This window comes from Frieseomelitta varia, unplaced genomic scaffold (assembly GCF_011392965.1).
Source record: "Frieseomelitta varia isolate USP_RPSP 00005682 unplaced genomic scaffold, Fvar_1.2 scaffold_577, whole genome shotgun sequence".
NCBI classification, from domain to species: domain Eukaryota; kingdom Metazoa; phylum Arthropoda; class Insecta; order Hymenoptera; family Apidae; genus Frieseomelitta; species Frieseomelitta varia.
Window position 1 is genome coordinate 175,339 of NW_025110342.1, and position 24,217 is coordinate 199,555.

At 32.0% G+C, this 24,217-nt stretch overlaps 6 protein-coding genes across 12 annotated transcripts; 4 read left to right on the plus strand and 2 right to left on the minus strand.

Annotated features, from left to right (window-relative positions):
• Positions 1 to 83: 83 nt before the first annotated feature.
• On the minus strand, positions 84 to 3,474 carry LOC122534137 (X-ray repair cross-complementing protein 6-like). 2 transcript variants are annotated; one of them, XM_043664487.1, is made up of 10 exons: positions 3,303 to 3,474; positions 2,892 to 3,081; positions 2,486 to 2,651; positions 1,782 to 2,223; positions 1,564 to 1,660; positions 1,227 to 1,464; positions 989 to 1,150; positions 624 to 851; positions 368 to 549; positions 84 to 296 (listed from the first exon to the last, which is right to left on the minus strand). In XM_043664487.1, the coding sequence occupies exons 2-10, from the start codon at positions 3,048 to 3,050 to the stop codon at positions 189 to 191; spliced, it is 1,782 nt and encodes a 593-aa protein (XP_043520422.1). In that variant the 5' UTR covers positions 3,051 to 3,081; positions 3,303 to 3,474; the 3' UTR covers positions 84 to 188. The 2 variants fall into 2 exon arrangements, with proteins under 2 accessions (XP_043520422.1, XP_043520423.1); XM_043664488.1 differs by lacking the exon at positions 3,303 to 3,474 and adding an exon at positions 3,153 to 3,292.
• An 843-nt stretch (positions 3,475 to 4,317) lies between these two features.
• Positions 4,318 to 7,834, plus strand: LOC122534158. The gene is made up of 8 exons (XM_043664531.1): positions 4,318 to 4,474; positions 5,224 to 5,541; positions 5,681 to 5,743; positions 5,869 to 6,057; positions 6,476 to 6,622; positions 6,689 to 6,729; positions 7,113 to 7,265; positions 7,663 to 7,834. The coding sequence occupies exons 3-8, from the start codon at positions 5,688 to 5,690 to the stop codon at positions 7,686 to 7,688; spliced, it is 612 nt and encodes a 203-aa protein (XP_043520466.1). The 5' UTR covers positions 4,318 to 4,474; positions 5,224 to 5,541; positions 5,681 to 5,687; the 3' UTR covers positions 7,689 to 7,834.
• A 361-nt stretch (positions 7,835 to 8,195) lies between these two features.
• On the plus strand, positions 8,196 to 10,831 carry LOC122534150. 4 transcript variants are annotated; one of them, XM_043664517.1, is made up of 4 exons: positions 8,196 to 8,290; positions 9,175 to 9,326; positions 9,382 to 9,628; positions 9,709 to 10,831. In XM_043664517.1, the coding sequence occupies exons 2-4, from the start codon at positions 9,187 to 9,189 to the stop codon at positions 10,354 to 10,356; spliced, it is 1,035 nt and encodes a 344-aa protein (XP_043520452.1). In that variant the 5' UTR covers positions 8,196 to 8,290; positions 9,175 to 9,186; the 3' UTR covers positions 10,357 to 10,831. The 4 variants fall into 4 exon arrangements, with proteins under 4 accessions (XP_043520452.1, XP_043520451.1, XP_043520453.1 ...); XM_043664516.1 differs by lacking the exon at positions 8,196 to 8,290 and adding an exon at positions 8,469 to 8,599; XM_043664518.1 differs by lacking the exon at positions 8,196 to 8,290 and adding an exon at positions 8,473 to 8,595 and having other exon boundaries at positions 9,172 to 9,326.
• LOC122534149 (interleukin enhancer-binding factor 2) lies at positions 10,558 to 12,576 on the minus strand. Of its 3 annotated transcripts, none has more exons than XM_043664515.1 (4): positions 12,460 to 12,576; positions 11,813 to 12,119; positions 11,168 to 11,732; positions 10,558 to 11,089 (listed from the first exon to the last, which is right to left on the minus strand). In XM_043664515.1, the coding sequence occupies exons 2-4, from the start codon at positions 12,110 to 12,112 to the stop codon at positions 10,812 to 10,814; spliced, it is 1,143 nt and encodes a 380-aa protein (XP_043520450.1). In that variant the 5' UTR covers positions 12,113 to 12,119; positions 12,460 to 12,576; the 3' UTR covers positions 10,558 to 10,811. The 3 variants fall into 3 exon arrangements, with proteins under 3 accessions (XP_043520450.1, XP_043520448.1, XP_043520447.1); XM_043664513.1 differs by having other exon boundaries at positions 10,558 to 11,098; positions 12,460 to 12,573; XM_043664512.1 differs by lacking the exon at positions 12,460 to 12,576 and having other exon boundaries at positions 10,558 to 11,098; positions 11,813 to 12,127.
• Positions 12,577 to 12,628: 52 nt separating this feature from the next.
• On the plus strand, positions 12,629 to 20,547 carry LOC122534159. The gene is made up of 11 exons (XM_043664532.1): positions 12,629 to 13,279; positions 13,344 to 13,654; positions 13,819 to 13,995; positions 14,085 to 14,152; positions 14,231 to 14,459; positions 14,530 to 14,655; positions 14,759 to 16,503; positions 16,591 to 19,569; positions 19,647 to 19,773; positions 20,036 to 20,181; positions 20,329 to 20,547. Exons 1-11 carry the CDS (start codon positions 13,218 to 13,220, stop codon positions 20,545 to 20,547), a joined length of 6,189 nt encoding a protein of 2,062 aa, XP_043520467.1. The 5' UTR covers positions 12,629 to 13,217.
• Positions 20,509 to 24,013, plus strand: LOC122534136 (ralA-binding protein 1). Its single transcript, XM_043664486.1, has 9 exons — positions 20,509 to 20,793; positions 20,995 to 21,133; positions 21,695 to 21,945; positions 22,018 to 22,279; positions 22,356 to 22,536; positions 22,613 to 22,927; positions 23,003 to 23,357; positions 23,413 to 23,666; positions 23,739 to 24,013. Exons 1-9 carry the CDS (start codon positions 20,709 to 20,711, stop codon positions 23,838 to 23,840), a joined length of 1,944 nt encoding a protein of 647 aa, XP_043520421.1. The 5' UTR covers positions 20,509 to 20,708; the 3' UTR covers positions 23,841 to 24,013.
• Positions 24,014 to 24,217: the final 204 nt, after the last annotated feature.

Sequence of the window (24,217 nt, forward strand, 5' to 3'; positions counted from 1 at the left end):
TTATGTATATATATTATATATTACATAAAACATTTGTTTTTTATAAACGCAAAAGTCATAAATTATTTTTCTTGAATAAAAAACTGTATTTCATACAAAATATATTAATATATAAATAATATAATAAACAATTTTAGTATAATGTATAAGTAAATTATGTTTCTTTAATGAAAGGTTGTATCGTTTTATTAAAAATGTGATCTAATCCTGTTTATTAATTCATCTTTTTTACCAGATGTCTTTAAACCCAATGTTTTCAAGATATCCTTTAATTGTGCTGCAGTAAAGTATACTATCTGTTAAAAGAAAATGAAGGTATTATTTTATTTAATGAATATTTAAATTTGATATGTATTTATCAATGTACCTGACCGCTTTTTACAATTTTTTGAATTTTATCCGTGTTTAAATCGCTCATTCCCGTTGATTCGTTACTTGTTTTGGACTTTTTCTTTGGTGGTGTATCATTTATATCGTCTTTAGAAAATATTTCATCATATTTCTCTAATAGATCATCTGCAAGTTTACGCATCTTGTCGATTGCTGGACCTGACATAAAAATTTCATAATATGTTGTAAAGTAATTTTCTACAATGTGTATATAGTTTTTCAATATAACTTACGTGTATTATCAAGTGGAGGCTCAAGTTGCTCCAAATCTAAAGCTAAAGTTTCTACAGTTTGAAGCTGAACTTGTAGTTTAGGGTTTGAGAACAATTTCGGATTATATTCAAAACTTAATTTTTCTATGAGTTGTTCTAGCACTTCAACTCCTTCTGGATCAGTTGGAGGTTTTCTTACATCATCATATATGTAGTCTGGAAAGTATTTGCTAATGTTTCGCATATTTTCTACAATTATTAATAATTAATTAAAATCGAATGTTAAATGTTCTCTAAATTTATTTTTTTTCATAACTAATCCATTTTATTCATGCTATTTTAACATATTTCCTTATTTACACATTAGAATACATCAAAAGACAAACCTTTAAATGGTATTTTATACAAATAAAATCCTCCGTTTTTTGCATTTGGCATCATGGTATACAAACTTGAAGTAGAATTTCTTCTTAGTGTAACGACACATATTATCATTAATTTTTTTTCGTCACATTTATTAAGTAATGCAGCAAATAATAGTTTGTTATCTATGACGAAAAATGAATAATAATTTCAGCATGTGATTAAACGTGTACAAATCTTTAAATATAGAATTAAAATTACCTTCACGATAACTTTTTTTGTTTGGCATAACAAAATATGGTGTTTCAACGTGATATAAAGGATGATGAGAACAAGGTTGTATACAAATTAAATCAATGCCTGGTTCTCGTGTTACACACATGGATTTCACTTCTGCTGATGTAAAACATATTTTTTCACCACCAAACGTTTGATATTTTTGAATATTTGTTTCTAGAACAAGTGTTTCTCGTTGACTTTCTTCATCCTCTACATCTTCCTATGATATAGATGAGATACAAATGAAAGAATATTCAGAATTATTAAATAATATGAAATGACAATAAATTATTATAATTTAAATTATTATAATACATACTGTATCACTATTTTTACGGCTTACGTAATACGTATTGCATGTCAAAGGAATATTATCTTCTTTGCTCATATATACTTTTGGCAAATATGACGTTTTGCTGAAAATAAAGTGGTTATTTCAATATACTGCAATAAAAATTTGCAGTCAAATAAAATTAGAGTTAGTAATAAATCATACAAATAACGTAGTAACAAACTAAAGAAAACCTTATTTCTTACCTAGAAAGACTGCGAAGAACAACATCTACAATCACATTTTCTCCAAGTCTCCAAGGTAGCTTTGCCATATTTTTAGATGGTACTTTTACTTGTTCCACTACATCTTTCAAGGACATTCTTTTGTAATCATCTACGTCGATTTTTCTAGATGACATTTCTAGATCTTTATAGAATGAATCGTGATTCCAATTTTCGCCCAAACCAATAACAATTAATTGAAGACCTATGTCACTGAAACTCTTTACTTGTCGTCTTATTTTGTGCTTTTCGTTGTCATCTGTTAGTGGGGGATTATCCTGACATGTAAAAAGAATTACTCTTCTCACTGACATAGTTGTACGGATAGCAAAGAATGTTCGTTCTGCATGCTGTAATACATCGTGCAGTGGATAAGCAGTAGAGGAAGCAGTATCCCTGTAGTGCTCCCATTTTTTCCCTTCATCTATGTATAAAATATAAAAGATACAAAAAAAAAATGATTAAAAAAATTCCAACACCAAAAAAATTAAAAATTACATTCCCACTTATTAGTTGTATTAGTTTTCTTATTCTATAAAGTTTAACTTTTTAATTATCTAACATGACTAAAGACAGATTTTCCTCTGCACTTAACATATAACCCTTATTCTCTGTAACAAAAATTGCTTTGAGATTGCTTTGGTTTTTACTTACTTACAGTAACATGTAGATGTAATATAGATTACCTATTTTCATTACTTCTTTCAAGTTCTCTACCGTAGAAACACCTAAATCATGAAGAGTCAATATATGTCTCAGATCCTTATCAGATTCTTCAGTTCCAAATAGCATTAAGCCAATCCAATCTTGTCTATCCCATATCAACTTTTGCTTGAGCACCTCTTTATATTGCTAAATTAAAGAAGAAATATTAACACAAACTACTTTTATTTAGATAAAATTAATCGTAATTTAATATTAATAATATTTTTTGTCATACAGAATGTCCCAAACTCAAGGCGTTTCCTGAAAAACTTTGTATAACATTTTTTTCTCCTTTTCACATGTAGATCAAGCCCCTTTGCTTGGGACACACTGTATACTGAAAGGCCATAACAACAATCAAAATGAATAATACAATTATAACAATACCTTCACGCATTGTAAAAAATGTGGATTATCAGGGTCATTTTTAAACATTGGTAATGTTGCATCAATCACGAAAATTGTTCCCTCCCTAACGCCATAAAGCTCTTTAGGATCATCTTCAAGAGGTTCATTTTCTATGTCCTCGTTGTCGAAAAATGCCATTGTTATTTATCTCGCTGTCCAACTGTTCTCTCTAAATTAACACGATTAAAACATATTATATTCGGAATATTCGCAAGCAATGAAGCAAAACATTAACGTAACGAAGTTTTTGTCTGTTGTCGAAGTAATAACATTGAACTGCAAAACGTTCTTGGTTATTGTATCATTGTACAACGTCTCTGGAGCATGTTAGAATAACAACAGTTACAAATCACTACGTGCGTAATTTTCGCTTCGATAGGAGAGACTCACCTCTCGCGAATTGTTTCTTAAATCCTTGGAACGACAGAATATGCAAGACACGTCGTCCGTTCGATTGAAAACCCGCGCAATTATGATCGTCCGGCAACGCCACTTTCCGGCCGGTCACAGATAACGTGATAACGTCGCAGATTCGTTTTGCTGAAAGAATGATCGGTGTCTACTTTTGAAAAAACAACGATACCTACAACGTTTTTGAGTAGTTTAAGTACAATGATTAGGAGGTCAGGGCAACTTTAGTGAATTCCAAAATGAAGCTCCCGAAAAAATAAAATTACAAGCAAAAAGAATTCACGAATTTACAGACTATCAGCTCGTAGAAATATCGCATCATTTCAGATTTTCAAAATTATATTCATGATTCGATCTGTATGAATAGAATTTGCGAAATCTTTGCTCAAAGATTTTGCAAGTCAAATGGAAGATTGAGAGTCTGATCCTAAAAAAGAAATCATAAAAGTTCATAAAATAATTCTCATGATTAAGTTTCTTCTGCAAATGAAAATTAATAAATTAATGATTAAAACTAGCGCCACGTAGCAATGAAATAGTGGAACTAGACGCTATTGTTGTTTTTCTCGCTCTCCTTGTCTCTCACGTTGTCGCATATTATTGCGTTCCTTATCTGTACAGGTGCTGCCACCTATATAAGGAATCCTCCGAAAAAGAATTTAAATTAGTTACGTTTGTAACGTAAATTACACGTTTTCTACGTTTACAAAAACATACGAAGTTTGTTTTGCATCTTTGTTTATTTTCGATGCATGAAATAGATTTTTTAAAAGTTAACTACCTTACAGGATGTGAGCTCGTGCTCTAATTATCGTTATGTTCAATTTTTGTAAGTATAAGTAATACATAGAGTAAATAACAAGATTATAAAATTATAAAATTCAGCTAAACTATTCTGATTTATATAACTTTCTTCTAAATATATTTTGTACAATTTTACAGTAAATAATCTCATTTTTTAACGTATCGTGGAATCATTTCCAAAACAGACTAGAAGATCGTTGGTAACTCGAGAATTACAGATCTCTAATCAATAAGAAAAAAAACCGATTTATTTTGAATGTACACTTAAACATTCACAATTAGGTTGCCAAAAAGAAAGTTGGTGTCCCGATTAAGCAGTTACATCTACAAGATATTACAAATAACGGGTAATTATTATTCCTTTTCCGATAAGCTTTGTACCTATCTTTTATTTCTTTTGAATGAAAGACAATACATTTATATAATACGTTTATATAGTACAGACATATTGAACGAGACAAATGGTAGTGCGAGTCCAGTAAAAAAAAAGAAGAAACGACGAAACCGTTGGAGTTGTACATTTCTACTAATAAGTAAAATCCAATAATCAAATTCTCAGGAAGAAAAGCTTCTGATTTTCCAAGTATTTTCCCTTAATATTCTCGAAAAATCTCTGTATCAGGAACACCAGTCGACGGGGGGCTTTCTCGTGCCTCCTCCTCGACACTCACAATTTGCTTATACTTTAATAATTTTGATAATTAATAATAATAATAATTTTCTAATAATTAATAATTTAATTAATATTAATAATAAATAATTTAGTTAATATTAATAATTAATAATTTAATTAATATTAATAATTAATTTAGTTAATATTAATAATTAATAATTTAATTAATATTAATAATTAATAATTTAGTTAGTAATTTTCTATTTGTGATGTATGTATTGATTACATATTTATATATATATATATATATATATATACACACACACACACATACATACATATATAAAGCTGATATTAATACTACTCGCATGTTCAGTTGTATTTGTAATATATATTATATATATTATATTATAATATATATAATTTACTTTATTTTATACTTATATATATTTCTTCGTAACTGATCTATGTTATAAATCGCAGATGGCTTTGTCAGTGGCATAAGGAGGATAAAGGATGCTGGCTAGACTTGTTTGCGCAATCGATGTTCTTATTTCACATGAACGTCTCATTAGGCAAAAAATACGCAACATCCGTATCACGCTGGTTTCCTCATAACCAGTTTAGACCTGAGGCAATGCACGAGGGAACACAGAATAAGAAGAAGTGCGATTATCACAGTCCGCAAAAATAGAAACAATTTATATCAAACTATGACGTTATTACGGTCACGGTTGTCAGTGATATCATTGATCTTGTTTCTTCTAACTAATCCTCCTTCGTACAGAGCACAGAAAGAAGGTAAATTGATTTTGTTCGATCGGTAAATCATTTCCAACATGCGCATGTACTTTAGAAGAGATGTATTCAACATCTAAATTTTTTATTTAAACTGCTTCTAAACTTTCTGATTCCCTCTTTTGTTTTAACGAATACAAAGATCTCCAATGGAATTGAAGCAAGAAATAACAGTGAATCTCAAATCTGGGTTCCTTGAAGAAAAATATGGAGATCCGATCTATTGTCCTGTTTCCCTGCAGCCTTTATAATTATTTAAGTGAATAAGGTTGCAACGGGAAATCTGACGTGCGCAAAGAATTTTATCTAATAGATGTTGTTACTTTGCAGGCGATACATGTGTCACAGATGGTGTTCCAGGTGTTTGCACGTTTTTTCCGCAATGCCCTCGGATGTATCAAAATGCATTGATCGGGCAATTTCCACGTCAAGTATGTGGTTTCTCAAAGCTGACACCAATCGTCTGTTGTCCTCAAACAATGACTACCACAATGACTCGGGGTGCCAGAGCGGCAATAGGTATATATTTTATTATACGAGATGTTTATACAATTTTATATTGTTATAAATGGAACCTATAATAAATACATGTCACAATGGATATCTTTATATATTATAAATTAATTTATATATTATATACATAATTTATATAAAGATATAAAGATATCCAACAATATATAAATTAATTTATAATATATATATATATATGTATTTTTACAGTTCCAATTTTTCCACTTTCAAAAAAATGTAAGACCATTATATATCATTGGTCTTTACAACGTTATACAATCAATCTTTAAAGTCAAATTTTTCAAAGAATGAAATTTGCTCTGAGAAACTTACTTAAGTGAAATTTCATTTAAAGTGTAAACGATCCCCAAATTGTTAATAATGTGTTATATGTCAATTATGATGTAATGAAATTGATTCTTTACAGGAGTAACGCAAATTGGGTACGATTAGGCGATTCAAACATCGAGAAAATGGACGATGATACTGGTGCAATTAATGTACGTGTAATCGAGCGAATGAGACATCCTTTATATAAACTACCATCGCGATATCACGATATCGCGCGTCTTAAATTAGAAAGAGAAGTAATATTTACTCAATTTATACGACCCTGTTGTTTAGCAGATAATAATTCTAGTGGCGAGGCTATTGCAATGGGATGGGGGACTGTCGAATGGGGTACGTACTTTCAAATTTCTATTCTCTTTGAATAAAATATTGTTATTGCTATACTGCGCACTTTTATGCATTTATGAGAAATTTAAAAATGCAAAAATAGTTAAATATTATTATACATATTATACACACGTAATACATGAATATATAAATATACTAAAATTATAATATTATATTATATCATATTAAATTATAATATTTAAGGGATAGATAAAATGAATTTTTGTTTAAATTCTATTCTTTTAGTTGTACATATAAAAATGTTAATTTTCATAAAGACCCGCAGTATTATAATATTATTTAAATCTAGTAATTTCAAAAACCTCTTATTTTCTCATCAGAATAATGCCCAATCTTTCAACTAGAATTTTCTTCCCGTTCTTCAGGTGGAAACAGTTCAAGTGATTTATTAAAAGTCACGCTCAACTTGATACCTCATTCAGAATGTAACAGAATATTTACTAATGGTGAAAACGATAGTACACTCCATAGAAAATTGACAAATTTATGCCAGTGGACTTGGAAAAGACACTTGTCAGGTAACAATACTAGTATTTCAGAAATACTAATTCGATACTTCTCCCAATTATTAAGGATTATGCAAAAGCTACAAGCTCAACTACATTTTTATAGAACAGTAAAAATATTAAATTTGAAAGACAAAATTCTTGATTACTAATAATATTACGCAGATTTGAAATTAATCGATGAAGTTAAATTAATATTATTTGCTTCTTGTGAAACGAAGACGTTATGAATTTTTCATCTATTTCATCAAATTTATATATCTTGGAGTCTGTTAGCTATGCAAACAGCTTTGAAAGTTGAGAAAAATTTAAAAATCCAGAATATAACATAAGAGATGACGTTACTTATAGAATATGACTGATAATAACACAGGTAATATAAATGATGAGAAATATTTATTTTGTCCAGGGTGGCGACCAGTGGTGGACCATTAGTTATTCGTAACGATATGAGTTTCATGTTCAGTCTAGTCGGAGTGACAAGTTTCGGGAAGCTATGCGGTAGTGTCAGTCCCGGTATATACACTCGCATTTACAATTATATATCATGGATAGAAGATATAGCGTAGCCAGATCCTTAATAAACACATTTCTATTCCCTTCACTTTATTTTTAATGAATTTATTGAATTTCGCTATAGAGAACTAGAATACAAACGAGGAAAAATACAAATAAGTTACACTTCGCATTTATTAGAAGAAACAAATTTTATTTATGATTCTGTATGTTGCCAATCAATCTCATATTAACACGCAATAGTTCATTCAAATTGGTTCAACAAAAGAATATTTAATAAATCCTGATTGTGTCACATGAAAAAAATATTAAAATCAACAAAAATGTACTGATGCTTTCCCTCCGTGATCTCGAAAACGAAAATTTCAGAGGATATTTAGCATCGATCTTTAGACGCGCAAGCGCCAACCGGCAGGTTCTACCTAGTTTTTGTGACACGGTGTACGCGTGCAGTCGGAAACCGAGGTGATCATCTCTATTTTCGTTTTCGTCCAGAAAATTTCGAAGCAATCGCTGCCGAGGTAAGGATCGTTGTCTTCCCTAAGCTAATAACGTAACGCAGCTGTTGCACAAAATACAACCAGAGAGAACCAACACACAGTGAACATGTACATATACCATCAAGATTAAAAAACTAATTTCCCACTTTGTTACCCTGCAACTTGAACGTAAACGACGCCAGGATATCACCTCTATCGGGGGAAAGATATTCGTTGATTAAAAATTCATGGTTCATCAACACATAATACAAACAACACAAAATACGTAAAAAAAAAAAATGATTAAAACCTTTTCATTCTGTGTCACGAAACGGATGATGTCCAATGTAGGTATGTCACGTTGATGCGTTTCTGATTTATAATTACATTCATGTTGAACTATTACGTATGTATCACACATGTGTTTCAGAAATGATGTATCTCAAATGAATTTTTAAAAAAGGCGAGAAATTGAAAAATTACAAAAAAAAAAGAGAGAAAACTATAGACTCTAGAAGATAGTACTTTTTGCCGAACACGGACTTTTTAGAAGATAATGCTTTGGTCGTTGAAATCTTACAATCTTTATTATACTATTACTTTATTATACAGTCTATATTATATTATTATACTATTATACTACATACAGTCCATATTATATATACAGTCTTTATTATACTATATGCAGTCCATATTATATATACAGTTTTCATTATACTATATGCAGTCCATATTATATATAGTCTTTATTATACTATGTACAGTCCATATTATACTATATACAGTCTTTATTATACCATGTACAATCAGTCTTCGTGTACCTTTCTACGCAGAATCAAATCATTCTGAATTGCCACATTTTTGAAACTCATGTGCGATATATTAAAAGATAATTGCAACAAATAACAGAAGTATCACGTACGTAGCACGTAGATTCAATGTCTGCCATTCTGGATGCATGTGGTAATGACACCGGATCTCCCTCGATATCGAAAGCTGAGGACAACTTGTCGAACAGTGACGGACCGCTGATCAGGGGCTGCGTTCGTCAAAATAGCTGCAGTAGCGTTCACATAAGGTAACAACGAGAATTTCCATGTTTGTAACGGCAGTAACAACAATAACGTTTCCAGTTCCGAAAACGTTAATCGAACGACAATTGTGTCGTCTTACACCATGTCGGCGTCTAACGAGAAGTTAACAAAACGACGGTACTGCCTGTGGACCTTGACCTTTGTCCTGGCGATACTCGGACTTTGCAATCTGTTCCTAAACATCACCGTGATCGCTGTCCTACGAATCAGCCAAGGAATGGAAGCGATGGAAGTAATACCCGACGAGAATCTTGTGAAATTCTATGGGAAAACCGACTTGGACAGGGTCAGATATTAGAACAGACATATTAAAGACATTGTTTCTAAGAGGTAATTGGTGTAATTGACGAATTTCACGTTCCGTAGGTGTGCCTGCAGTCAGGAGTTTGTCAGAGTTACGGGGACGAACCGATGGAAATATCCGGCGACGAAGCTGGCGTGCAGATACACGTGAACAATCACCGATTGTACGACGAAACGCGTGCCAAAGTAATGATCTTGTCGAACGGCACCACCATGTCGGAAGTGGAATCGTTCGAGCTGAAGGATCCAGCGACCGGGATCGTTTACTTCACGACCGACTTCCCGAATTTCGGTTTGCCCGCGGGCGTGGAGAAAATTGACGTGAAAATCGCGGAAACGCACAGAATCACGTCGCCGGTTAACGAAAGCCTCACCGTGAACTCTGACGACCAAATTTCTATACAGGGCGCAGAAGGCGCCAGCATGGAGAGCAAGGATATCGTCTGGAGCGCGGACACGGATATTTTCTTGAAAAGCGTCAACGGAAGCATCATCCTCGACACGAAAGACGGCGTCTCCATCGACGTAGAAAACATACCAGTCGCGCCGATGTTCCTGCAGAATCCGTCTAGCCACGAGCAATACAAAGTCTGCATTTGCATGCCGCAAGGCAAGCTTTTCAAAGTAGCGATTCGTGCTGGTGCTAACAGCCGATCGATTAACTGTGCTCGTATCAGTCGGACCCCGGAGAACGATCCTTGCTTGCGATAGGATCGAAACATCATCAAATTTTTTATTGCAATCTTGTTAACATATCCAACACTGCCATATGTAAGAAACCTAAACGGGCAACATCTGATTTGTTGCTCGAATTACCGAGCGTTAGTTGAATATTTCAGACGATTTAAGAAAAATATGTATTTACGTATAGATGAATTTGAAAGACACTAGGAATTTGGATCATAACGTTATAATAGATACACGTAATTCGAGTTTTATTCGAGGTGTCATGTACAATTCCACACACAGTTTGATCACGTGAAAACATCAATACTAGTTACGTTGTCATTAATAAAAAATCATACATACTTGGAATTCGTATACAATACTGAATACATTGACTTTTGTATTGGATAATCAAGGTTAAATCATAGAAAATAGTACAGAATTCTTACCCCATAGTAAGAAGAGCACTGAATGAAAACATAACTAAATTGAATAAAAAGTTAAGCACTCTCTGTTATCATTTCTTCATTGCTTTCTTCCATGTCCTCTTGTTGTTCTTGTTCTGTAGGTGGTTCATATGCTTTGTCCAAAGGACTAGCAACTACACCACCTGCCCATACACTCATCTCTACAGCAAGTTTATTGGTACCCTCGAGCAATGGTCTATAGCCTCCATGAGCCAATACGCGTAATAATGTCTGAGCTGTGAGACATACCAAATCTTGCTGTTCCAATGTCATAGCTGTGTGTACGCGTATATTACCTCCCTCGCATGGATCTGAAATACCTTATAACAAAATATTATGTACTCACAAAATATTCCATTAGAATATAATGGAATTGCAACAAATCTTACCAGCCGAACCAGGAAGGAAAAGTCCAGAAGCAAGTAATTGAAGTACTCGTTTATATGCTTGATTTATTGGAAGTGCCTGTCTACTCGGATTATTCATTATAGCGTTGTGAGCCAATAAATCTAACATCCAAGGAGATAATGGCTCCAGACCTTCAAATCTACTTCTCAAATCCCTAAGTAATCTTATTAGAACTTTTATACTGGAATGATGAGCATTTTCTTCAAACCACCGAGAATGTCTGATCGCAGCAAGATGACCTTGGCATATCTTTACATCTAGATGTTGATCCGACTCTAATTTTCTCAAGTTTTGATGTAGAGTAGTGATCAATACACGCACTGTTGCTTCATTGTTAGCAATATCAAAGCCGCGCTCTGTGTGAGTAAGTCTAAAAATTTCTTTGGGATTTACGCTCTTCAGGTCGTTGTTAACTTTCGTACCAAGCGCTTCTACTGCCGTTTTGGTAGGTAATGTTTTAAGAATCACAACAATATCAGCTACATTGTGACCCTTGATCATTGTTCCCTTTTTAAAGCTACCTACTTGTCTCACTTCCTCTAATTGCTAAAGAAAACATAATCTTTATCAAATAAACAGAAAATGCCATGCATATGATTGAATTGTACAACAAAATTGATACTTACGCAAGCTTCAAAACTGCCTGGAGCGACTATTAAATTATCAAGTACAGTTTGTAGTTTAGTCACTAAATTTAAAATGGAAGTTTGTTCCTTTGGCGTAGGACACATGTCTGTATTCTTTTTTAAAAGTGCCATTTGGAAGTCTGACTCGTCTGGTGCTGGTTTAACACGTGGGAACGCAGCTTCACATAATGTATAATCAAACGGATGACGTGGAAGAAACTGTTTCCTGGGGAATCCCATCCCACGTCCCATACCACCTCTACCTCCTCTAATCATTCCACCTCGGCCACCTCGTACCATATTATGCCTAATCATAAAAACAAAAGCATTCAAAATTATTCTAAAAATATATTTATTTATATATTAACATTCTCAAAAAAGTCAAATACTTTTCGATAGAGTTGTTTAAGTTATATATGGATTTGAATCGAATGGGTGAATTAAAATGATATAAACTAGCGATACAGTATAATGTGAATTAATAAAAAAATCAAAACAGTAAAACTAAACTTAACCACTATCCGGTACATCATAAACCATGTACGTTTTACTATGTTAATAACCGTCTAAGCTTTCATTAATTATGTTAGAAATACGTTATATTTACCAAAGAATACAAAAGTAAGTTTATAGTAATGTTTTCTTACACTTTTCTCAGTAAACTTCCAATTTTTCAAACACACTAAGACACAATTGGAGTAGCCGGAACCAAGCAACATCAGACGTATCTTCATTGGAAATTTAGTATAGCAAGATGGACTACTATAATATTGTACAAACAACATCTGCAGCGCCATCTAGTTACGATGGTTTTGTACATTTCTTTAAATAATGACAGATATCACAAACAAGTAAATGGAAAATTATAAAATTACGCTATTGTAGGAAATGTATGGAAAAATATTTGTGAATGTTGGACAGAAATTACATATAAAATGTTCATTTAAATTGGCTACAAAACAACGTAGCTAATAATTGTCCACCTCATTATATTTTATTTTCCACAAGAAATATTATTTCTTATATATTAATATCTTCTATATCCTTTTTGTAACATTGTTGAGTAATTATCAACTTAACTTTAATTTTTTGTGAAATATCATTCATTTGCCTGAATAAATGAATAGTCAAGCAGAGCTGTTTACAATGTACATATGCAATATACAATATATGATGCAAATTTTAAAAATTGCGCATATAAATTTATGTTAATTGCAACAGGATTTCAAATATATGTACTATATATTTGTAATTGTAGATATGTTCATTTTAAACTAAACATCAAACATCAAATAAACACCATACACCCTATAAATTTATAAGTATAATATTAACACAGTTCAAATGAAACTGGAAAATTAAATAACATACATTTTACTGCTGTCCTTTGCTTCATTCGGTCAGAATGTCTAAAATTTCTCTAAACTCAAAAGCATCCAACATGAAACTTAGATTGCAACGTAGAAGGTAAATGAAACATTTCTGTGAAAATCACAATAATACAATATCAATTGTATCTTTTATTTTATAGAAAACAACATGCAAAGGAGCTAATCTTTAAACCTTATGACTTTTGTTGTTCAATTAATAATGTTGATCCATTAACACAATATGACAGACTAAGGTCACTTTACACAGCTTCATTGATGTCTCTGCAAACAAGAATTGAAAACCCAACTTTGAAACTGCAAACAGAATTTACTGAATATATAGATCCTACAGTGAGATTATTGCAGCGAAAGAAAAACAAACAATTAGATATAGGAGATCACAGATATAAAAATAAGAAAAATATGCAGATTTTTAAAAAACTAAAGAAAATATATAAGGGAAAGAAATTAGGTAAATCAACTAAGAAATCAGCTAAGAAAGACAGTATTTTAGATATGTCGGAAATTAGGTAAATTTTAGATATATTAGAAATTAGAAATTAGGTATTAGAAAACAGTGTTTTAGATATATTAGAAATTAGGCAAATCAACTGCTAAGAAAGACAGTATTTTTAGGTGATAATTTTGAATTTGAAGATTTGCACGATAAAAAAGTTATATCACTTCTTGAAGGACCATTACATTGGTATTTAGAAGATGAGATTCTTGCAGCAAAAGATATTCTATGGGAACAAAAACAAAGAGCATACAATGAAGAAATGAATAAGAATATTGAAATTGGAAAAGAAAAAAGTAAATATTTTCATATTTTAATTTAATTAATATTTGTATGATTTTATTAGTACAATAGAAGTTTAAAACATCATGATTTCCTTTCTTAGTGAAAGCTATGTTGGTACAAGAAACAGACCTATATCCACGATGGTATCAAGATTTTTCTATTAATCAAGTATAATATTTATTTTTTGTCAATCAAGTATAATGTTAAATCTCTAAGTTAAAATATAATATATTTACAAATTGGTAGATTAAAAATTTAAGGATGTTACAATGTATAATGCAAAAAGATTGTGAAGAGATGGTAACAGGACGAACTCAAAGAACACTTATATCAATTGGAATTATATCTACATTTTTTACACTCACACCAGATGTTGTTAAAAAATTACAAGAAACTTGTAACTGCAATGTAATCGAATTTTTAAGAGAAATTTATAAAATACTAACTGGAAATTATTTTGAAGAAGAAGGATACAGTATGCTGTATTTCCTTACTTTAATTCTTTTTATTATATCTTTATTTTACATTCTGTTTTCAATTTTTAGAAAACTTTTATGATTGTAATGAAAGAATAATCTTATCAGCCATTGCATTTTTGACATTGCCAGAAACTATTATAGAGCTCCATAAACGTTTACCCTCTGTGACAATGCCAAAATTACCATCAAAACGTAACTTTTTTTTATTCAATAAATTATTTATACATTGCTATACTTTAACACTCTGTTATATGCTGATATCAATTTGTTATCTTATTATATATTATTTATATAGCCGTTCCACCAATATTACCAAAAAGACAAAAGAAAAAGACACCCTACAAAGAAAAACTTTTTGTGCGAGCAGATTGGGTAACTTTTTATAATTCCCTGCAAAATTGGCAAGAGCAACGTCGACAAATGTCAATTCCGAATGTAATATTACCTCCTAAAGATTGTATTTTAAGTAATTATACAAACGCAAAGATTAATTCTTATTATGAAGAAGGCAAACGCAGTGAAGTACAAAATATTTCTCAAAATAATCCTTCTGTTCAAACGAAACAATTACACAATATTTCTAGTAAAAGAAACCAAGAAAAGAATACTTCCGTTAGTACAGATCAGAAAGAAGATATTTCTATAGATATAAAACAAAAAGATAATATACCAGTCAAAGAGGAGAATAATCCACCTGATAATTTTCTCTATAATTTTGATCATCGTGATTCTGCGAAAAATGTATCTGTAGAGAATAATGAAAATCAAGGATTTAAGAGTATAGTAAACAACGCAGTATATACGAAACGGGGAATACAATATAATCCACAAATATCTACTGGTCTTAATGTTCCACCATTATATGGTGAAAATAGATTATTCGATTTTACAATTAATGGAATTGGCGAGAAACCAGGGCCAGTAGAATATAAAATATGTGGAGTTTTACAACCACCTCAACCAAATAAAAAGTCTTGGCTTGACGAGAAACATGCACATTACATAATATCTGGTGCCTCAGATGAACCACCAACTTGTCCTGTAACATATGAAATGACTGGTGTTGCAAATGTGACACCCTCCAATAGCGATGAAAGATTTTTTGCAGTTCTGAAACTTGGAGATGGACCTAAAAAGATTTATCCAAGCGGTAGGCAGAACTTATCGCGTCATTGGCAAGAATGGCTGCAAAATGTGGATGAAGAATTTCGGAAGATAGAAAGAGAGGCAAACAAAATGGTAAAAAGCATCGAAGCCGTAACGAAATTAGTATTTCCAGAGCCAATGTGTGACAGTTGTTGCTCTTGTAGACAAACTAGAAAATCATACTTAAAAGCGAAGGAAACAAAGGCGCCTTATTTTGTAATAGACACTATAACTGAAGATGAGAATAAAAAGAAATACATTGTGGGTTCAATGGCAATGCATTCCCCTGCACCAACGCCTCCAGAATCGACCATGAATTTATTAGAAGTTATAGCTTCGGAAGATGTTCTTACTGACAATATCATAATAAGTGGTGTCACAAATGAAACGGGTGAAACTCAATATTTTATTACTGGTTCTCAAAAAGAGGCAATACATATGCCAGCGCGTGTTATAGAACCTCCACCACCTAGACCACCTAGAAATGTTCCACCTTGCGTATGTGCAATTCAACAAATGTTTAGCAAAGGTTTGTCTTCAAACGTAAGTCACGATAATATACCATGGACGAAAGAAGAAGGTCTATGCTTTGGAAAAAAATTTAGACCCAATGAACCCCCTGCGTATTCCTGTAAAAAGTATCCAGGTGATAAATCATGTAGAAGAAATCCATTTATACACGACATAAATAAATTAAAAAGAAGAATTGAAAGAGCAAAAGAAAAGAAAACAGGTGAAACTAAAGAGAAAAAGAAAATGTATAGTATCGCAGATTTTAAACCATGTGGGGATGAACATGGTATGAATATTTGTGGAGGGCCTTGGGGTGCTTTACATACTTTAACGCCTGAAGAATTAGCAGAACAGGAAAGATTGCGAAAAGAAATATTAAAAGTAGGTTTTATTTTTGTAAATTCGTTAATTATAAATATAGAAATCATTAGTAATATTACATAAATATAGTAATATTCTATAATTTAGAGTCCTCCATGTGGCACGAAACCTGGACGAGCTGTCTGTGAAGGCCCTTTTGGAGAACGAATACCGTTTAAAGAGATACGTATAGAAAAAGAAATTCCAGGAGAAGAAGACATTGAAGAGAAAGAGGAAGAAGTGGAAGAAGAAGAGGAATTAACGAAGCTTCCTCCAGTCGAAGTAAAGAAGAAAGAAAAGAAACGCGACATAAAATGTTACATGAGTCCAGAAGCTATTGAAGCCAGAAGGCAGGTAGTCGAGAAAAAGAAGATTAAGAAATTTATTCCTGACCCGAGCTATCCAGGTTACGATGATCCATGGAATATATTTCGTACAGCACTGTCGGTAAAAGAATCTGAAACTGATTTTAAAAAATTATTGAAACTTAGTTCTCCGCGACCGCCAGCCACACCTGCACCATCTAAGGTATTGATAAGTGAAAATGGGAAATCTGCGTTGCACAAAGATATTACTAAATCAGATATAAAAAGAGATCGTCCAATTGTGAAAAAAATATCTCCTACACGAAGTAAGTCGGAACAAATTTCGAAGAAAAAAAGCAAAGAAAAACTGAAAAGCGAAGAAAAAATAAGTGAAAGAAAACCAAAAAGATCTAATAAAAAAAGATTTAAAAAAAGCCAAGAAAAAATAGATAAAACAAAATCAAAAAAGTTAGATAATAAAATAATTACAAAGAGCCAAGAAAATAAAAACGATCATGATCAAATAATAAAAAGTGATACAATAAAGGATAAAAGAAAAGATCAAAATGTTTCGGAATCGGTAAAAAGTAAGCATGATCGGAAAATGGCTACGAAATCCGTAGAAAATCCTTCACAAAATCCTAAATATTTGGAGAAACAAAGTGGAGGATTGGACAAATGGGAAGTGGAGGATGGACAGAGATCGAATTCGAAAAAATTTAGTAAACAAATATCTTCTGTTAAGCTTTCTGATAAGCCTCAAAATTATATGCGTAATGTAATTTATGAAATTAATAAACAAGATAAAAAAGGGAAAAATTCAAAGAAATTAAATCCTAAATCCATCGCGTCATCAGATGTAAAAAAGAAAAAAATAAATAAACAATTGAGTGCGAGAAAAAGATCCACGAAACGAGATAGAAAAAAAAATGCGTATATTGATCAAGACATAAATCCTGAAACAGCTTATAAAAATAAGATACACGAATTAAAAAATATGATGAAATCTACTGATATCTATCCCTATGATATAAAACCAGCAGAGATTCCAGATGATCCTCCAGCAAAATGTCAACTAGAGTATGAAGATTTAGAACCTGCAGTTAATAATGTACAAATTGAAGAAGATACAGGTGCACAACCGGTAAGTAAAGATCCTTGTGGTTGGAAGACAAAGTCAGAACAACAATTGCCAACAAAGAAAACTCTGGTGTATCTGACTGATCCGGATTACCCTCCGGAAACAATACCAGTTAGACCGGGAGGGAAACCATGTGTTTGTCGGGAAAACAGAGCAAAGAAGAAAATATTATTGTATAATATCGGAGGACTTATAGGTGGGAAGAAAAATGATGGAGAAAAGAAATTATTCAAGAAGAAGAAAGACGAAGATAAACAGATGCAAGTCATAGATGGAGTTATTTATTATACTCCACCACCAAGTCCCCGTAGAAGCGACGAATATGTACCTGAGTATGATTTCTGCGAATCCTCATACGATATGTGTCTTACTCAACGTAAAGAACGAAATCTTAGATTTCTTGAACGATATAACATGCCAAAGATATCAGAAGTTCCAGAAAACAAGGAACCTTGCGGTTGTAATGAATACATAGATACGTATGGTATTCAAGCCACGGACGAAAATGAAAAGAAAGAACTTGAGACCAGAGACAAATTAATAAGCGCAAAACCGCCAAAGGAACGTTGGAATTTGGCGCTCAAAGATGTAGGTTTGATAGATTATTTTACACGATGTAGAGATAGTTTGCCTTGTTGGTTGAAATGTGCAAAATTTAACAAAGTCGGCTGTCCTGTGCTATACCGAAAGCTTAAAACAAAACGACCAGTATGCGAATGTAAATATGAAAGGAAAATACTCGAACATAGAGAGGAGAAAACGAAATGGAAGGAGCGTCAAAAACGATTGAAATCCTTGAAAAAACGCCCATACGTTAATATTTCTGACATTTCAAAACCGTTGGTGCAAAATACGAAATTAATGATATCAGATGTAAAAAGAATTCCAAGGGAGGATGAATACATCGACGACATTAAGTATTGTATAACCGGAGTTGCCGAAAATTATGATTATTTACCACCTAAGCAAGTAGTAGGTGGAATTCACATGGCTACACCCATTCAGACGCCTGAACCAAGTGTTCAGGAAATACCATGTGTTTGTTTGCATCGACATTGGTCGCCTACGAAGATTACTCCTGGACCATTACCAAAACCTGGAGAAATTTTACTTGCTGAGAGAAAACGCAGACAAGAAGCTCTGAAAGAAGCATTTCGCCAAATTTATGCTCCTCAATCAACATATCACGTCCATGACGATCATGGTTGTCAAGAAAAATGTGGTAAAAATGGAACGGAGAACAATGAAGATACAGAAAAAGATCAACAAATTGAGAGCCGCTATATAGCGTCATCTCGTTTACAAAAATCTATTAAAGACAGAGTAACAAGTTCTCCTCAACGTATCAAGCAACGCATTAAATCAAACATTGGCAATACTGAAGCTAAAATTGAAGTTAAAAATTTACAAAAATCTTCTGGAAATAAGATTAGGGATTCACGTAAAGAAGATAGAGACTTTAAGACTGAAAAAAGAGACCAGAAACGTTTAAATGTCCCTCAAAACCAAGCGTATAGAGAAACTAAAAATGATACTCAATATAATTCTGTTGAACTAGATGCGGAAAAAGTACATACTTTAGATGAGGAAACTGAAGAAGATTCTGATGATACCAAGTGTTATTTAATGGCTATAGTGAAGGTAAAATATATAATTTTATGTTTCACATATAGATTTATTTAGGCAAGATATAACTTTTGACATTCTTAATCAATCAGATTGAATTAAAAAAAATGGCGGCGGAAGGATTTCTGTTTGCAAAATTGCCCAAATGTTTTTTAATGCCACAGTTGCGATATTGGATAATGTATAGAAAAGGTTTCAATCCTAGTTATGTGGATAAGAGTAAGTGAAATATTTTTATATAATGTTCCATATGCATATTGTATCATATTCATATAACCAGTAGTATTTCTATTGATGAATTATTGAGAGTAGTAGTACTGGAACTAATAATAGTGGGATCAAATCGTTACTGTAGAAAAGTTCACGATTAATAGTTTTGTATGCTTTTACAGTATTATATTTTTCAGTAGCTTTCTTCTGCAAGAGATGTTTCTTCCAACAGTAATGAAACTTTCCTATTATAATGTTCTTTTTTTTTTAGAGAAATCAGTTCGCAACTCCATTAAAATGTGGTACATATTAGATAACAAAATCAAAAGATTTAAAATTCGTGTTCCATCGTTGAAAATGACCAAAATTCAACTTAGGAAATTAACGTACGACGATGCGCGAGAAATAAAAGCAAAGGTTCATATAACAATAATAATAATATAGACACAAGTATGATATATAGAAATTAATAGTGACAGACACGATTGTATATACCTAATGTAACATATATACAAAAAAGTGTTTAACACAGCAAGTGTATATAATATTTTAATCATTTTATAGATCGCGTTGAAAAAAGCTATATTCCATAGTCGAATACGGAAGGAGCGGGTTTTGTATGCACGATCGATGTGGAATTCAATGGAATACGGAAAATTCCCATCGATATCGTTCAAACAAGCATATTTCACCTACATGGCTAGCAAAGAAAGTGATGGCCACGTTTTTAAACCGTGGTTACCGATCGAAGTGCGCGATATGAATCCAAAGAAAATGAAATAAAATAGAAATAAAATTCGCATAAAATTCACATTCGAATAATCGATCTGAATGGTCGAGTTGATTTTTTAGACAATCGAGAGGAGGAGCTCGAACGGAGCAATCGATAGTTTTGATGCGAAGATTTTTAAGTCTGTTATAGCTGTCGTGAGGAGTACTGGAGGATGGATTTCGAAAGTCCAGATGTAGAGAAAGAGTTTCCTGGATTGTACGCCTCGGAATCAGCGAAAAAAAGTAATGAAAGTGATTGTACGTATTATCGTTTATCGAATTATCTGATTATCTTCGCGCGACAGTTTCCCATTAACTCTATAGATAGGTTATGCATCTGTCACTCGGAGCTTATTATTCGGAGTTGTGAATTGTCTTTCTGATTGACGAACATGCTTCAGTTCGATCAGTTTGAAACACGCGTCTTTCTCGTGTAATGTACATGTATGTATTTTGTAGTTAGCGATGAAGGTGGACACGAAAAACATTCTAAAAAAGAACTCCTCAGTGGTAAACGGAAGGAAAAGAAAGATCGAAAGGATCGAGGATATGCCACCTTAGAGGGTGAAAGTTCCCCTGACGAGGATCAGGAAACAAAGTAAGGCTTTTCTGTACAATTTCGTATGAATCATTAAACATTGATTTATACATCTTGATTTTACTTCTCTTGAGTTCTTCTGTTTGTTTGACAATCAAAACATAATGCTTGCTGGACCATTGATTTCAGATTTATATAATGTCCTTTGTAGTGAAAGACATTAGCATGTAAATCAGTATTGTCAAGTAATTTTAATTTTCATATATTGTTGGCACTGATATGTTAATTAAGCTTCACATTAATCTAAAATTAGTTGTATTGATTAGATTGTTTAGTAAGTTAACACCTAGTTAACAATCATCCTGAAATGGAAAACAAACTTGTGACAAATATTTATGATTTAATATTGCTGATCATTTTGATTCTTATTTCTGTAGTAAATGTATATTTTATTGTAAAAGTATTAGTCCTGTATGTGCAAAGAAGTGATGAATAGATCAGAGAGGCAATAAAGAAAGAACTGAATATTGTATACTTTATAATGTATAAAGTAAACGTATCTTTTCTTATGTTATATACAACTACTTTATTACTTGAATTAGCATATGATTTAACTCGCAGAAGTCCTTCAAAGTCGAAAAAGACCAAAGCTTTCAAATTTCCATCAAAGAAAGAAAAGCGTGAAAAATCTAGAGAAAAAGAGGGTAAAGAAAAGGATGGTGAAAAGGAAAAAGACAAGAAGAAAAAAGACAAAGATGAGAAAGACATAGAGAAAGAAAAACGTAAAGAGAAAGAAAAGGATAAGGCAAAGCAAAAATTAAAAGATCGTAAAAAAGGGAAGCACACTGGAGAAGATGGCTTGGATATCGGGGGTATGATGCCTATACTTAGTCTTTAAAATTATTTGATAATATATTTCATTAAATCTCTGATCATCTGTTTAGAGGAACAACCAGTATTTGGTGTCAGCCTGTATTTAGCAGTGGAAAGAAGTCGTTGTCACGATGGTGTTGAACTACCTTTAGTTATAAGAGATTGCATTGATTTTATAGAAGAGCATGGAATGAACGTAGAGGGTTTGTATAAAGTTCCAGGAGTAAAATCAAAAGTTCAGTATTTAAAAAAATTATATAACCACAGAGAACCAGTAAATTTATCTGAATTTGAACCTACAGTAGCTACAAGTTTATTGATATTGTTCCTTAGGTTTGTACTTCACAATATTAAATATAAACAAATATCCTAAAATGGAAAAATATATAACTAAGCTTTGATAATTCAGGGAGTTACCAGAGCCTGTCTTAGAAAACAGTGAAATGATATCAAGGTTTGAACAAGCAGCATCTACAAAAGATGTTGCGCAAAGAGAAGCACAGCTAGTACATTTAACTCAGCAGCTTCCTAAATGTAATAAAATTCTTCTCGCGTGGGTTATATTACACTTAGATCATGTTACAGCCCGAGTATGTTGGAAGAAACAAAAAAATTAAAAAATAATATCTTATATGTATATCTATTCTACATAAAATCGTATTACAGGAAAAAACAACTAAAATGAACGCTCAAACTATCTCAATGACATTAAGTCCTGTACTACAAATGAGTCATAGATTGTTATTAGCTTTGTTATTTCATTGCAAAGCTCTTTTTCCAAATGTACAATTAACGAAGTATGTACCACCACTTTCATCTGGTAGCGTTAATCTTCCAGATTCTGTAGAAAGTATAGCAGCTGAATTATCTAAGCAAGAATCGTTACTCTCACAAATACACATGCAAATGAACGCAGGTTTCGTTACAAAATCACGCGAGGAACAGTTGTGGGAAGTACAACGTATGATAACGCAATTAAAGGTTTGATTTTATTGTTTTGTAATTTAAAACTTATGAGAAAGTTATTATGCATACATAAATCTTTATTTATTATAGAGGAAATATAAAACGGTTCAAAAAATGGAAGGTGCAGCGCAAAAAAGTTTAGACGAAGAGGTAAAATCAAATGATGAGCCTGTAACAGAATTAAATGTACAAAAAACAAAAATAGAAGAGGAAGATGTAGAACATATAAAGTCGGAAACTCAAACAACTTCCACTTCAACATTAAAAAATAATAATAAAGCGCATATTTCAGAAGACAATAAAGAACCAACAAGTACAAATGTTACGCAAAACGAACGAAATGTTCATATATATGACAAAGATATTGTTGATTCTGCTGAATCATCTGCACTTGTTTCGCAGTTTAATGAACAAGAAAATACTTCATCTAGAACAAATGAAAATGGTATAATCGATGATTAAGATCAGTTTATATATGATTTTTAATTATATTAATTTAGTTTCAGCAGTGGAACCTGAACCTGAAAATGCTATTGACAAATTGAGAGAGAGTTTAATTTATGAAGAACTGTTAAATATGCAAGCATTACTAAAGTCGCGAATAAATCAAGAAAGAAATGAGATTAAACGTTTAATGGAAATGTTAACCGAACGTGGCCCAGAAAAGAAAAAACCAAAAGAAAGAGTATACTCACCGAATGAAGCAGAGATGACAGCTATGATTCAATTAGTCAAAGAAAATCAATTACTCGAGGTGCTTGTGAGAAATTTATAACATTATCGATTTTTAATTGATGATCAATAATTGTGTTTGTTTATATTTTAGAAAAAAATGACTACTTTAATCCGCAGTATCATAGAAGAGAAAGATGCTTGCATAGAACTTCGTGTTCAACTAGCAGTTCATCAATTAGCGGCTAAAACCTGACCATTAACTATAAAATAATATTTTTAATTCATCAAAAAGAACATTATGCAGTTTCTAAAAATATGTAACATGATGTTTTGCACAGGATGAACATATATAGTTTATAAGATGTTACTACAACCATGTTTTCTTGACTTATTCTATTCTCTTGTAAAATAAAAAAATATATTGAACATGGATGTATGTGTTTACTTAGCATAAAAAATTCTTGTTTGTGTATATACATATATTTTATTAATATGCATTTGCATTAAATATGATAATTACATGTAACTTAAACAAATGCATACACTTTTACATTTATATTGTTTTATTCATTTAAAACAAATATGCTATATCATCACAATCTTAGAGCAACAAAGATACTTGATGAAAAT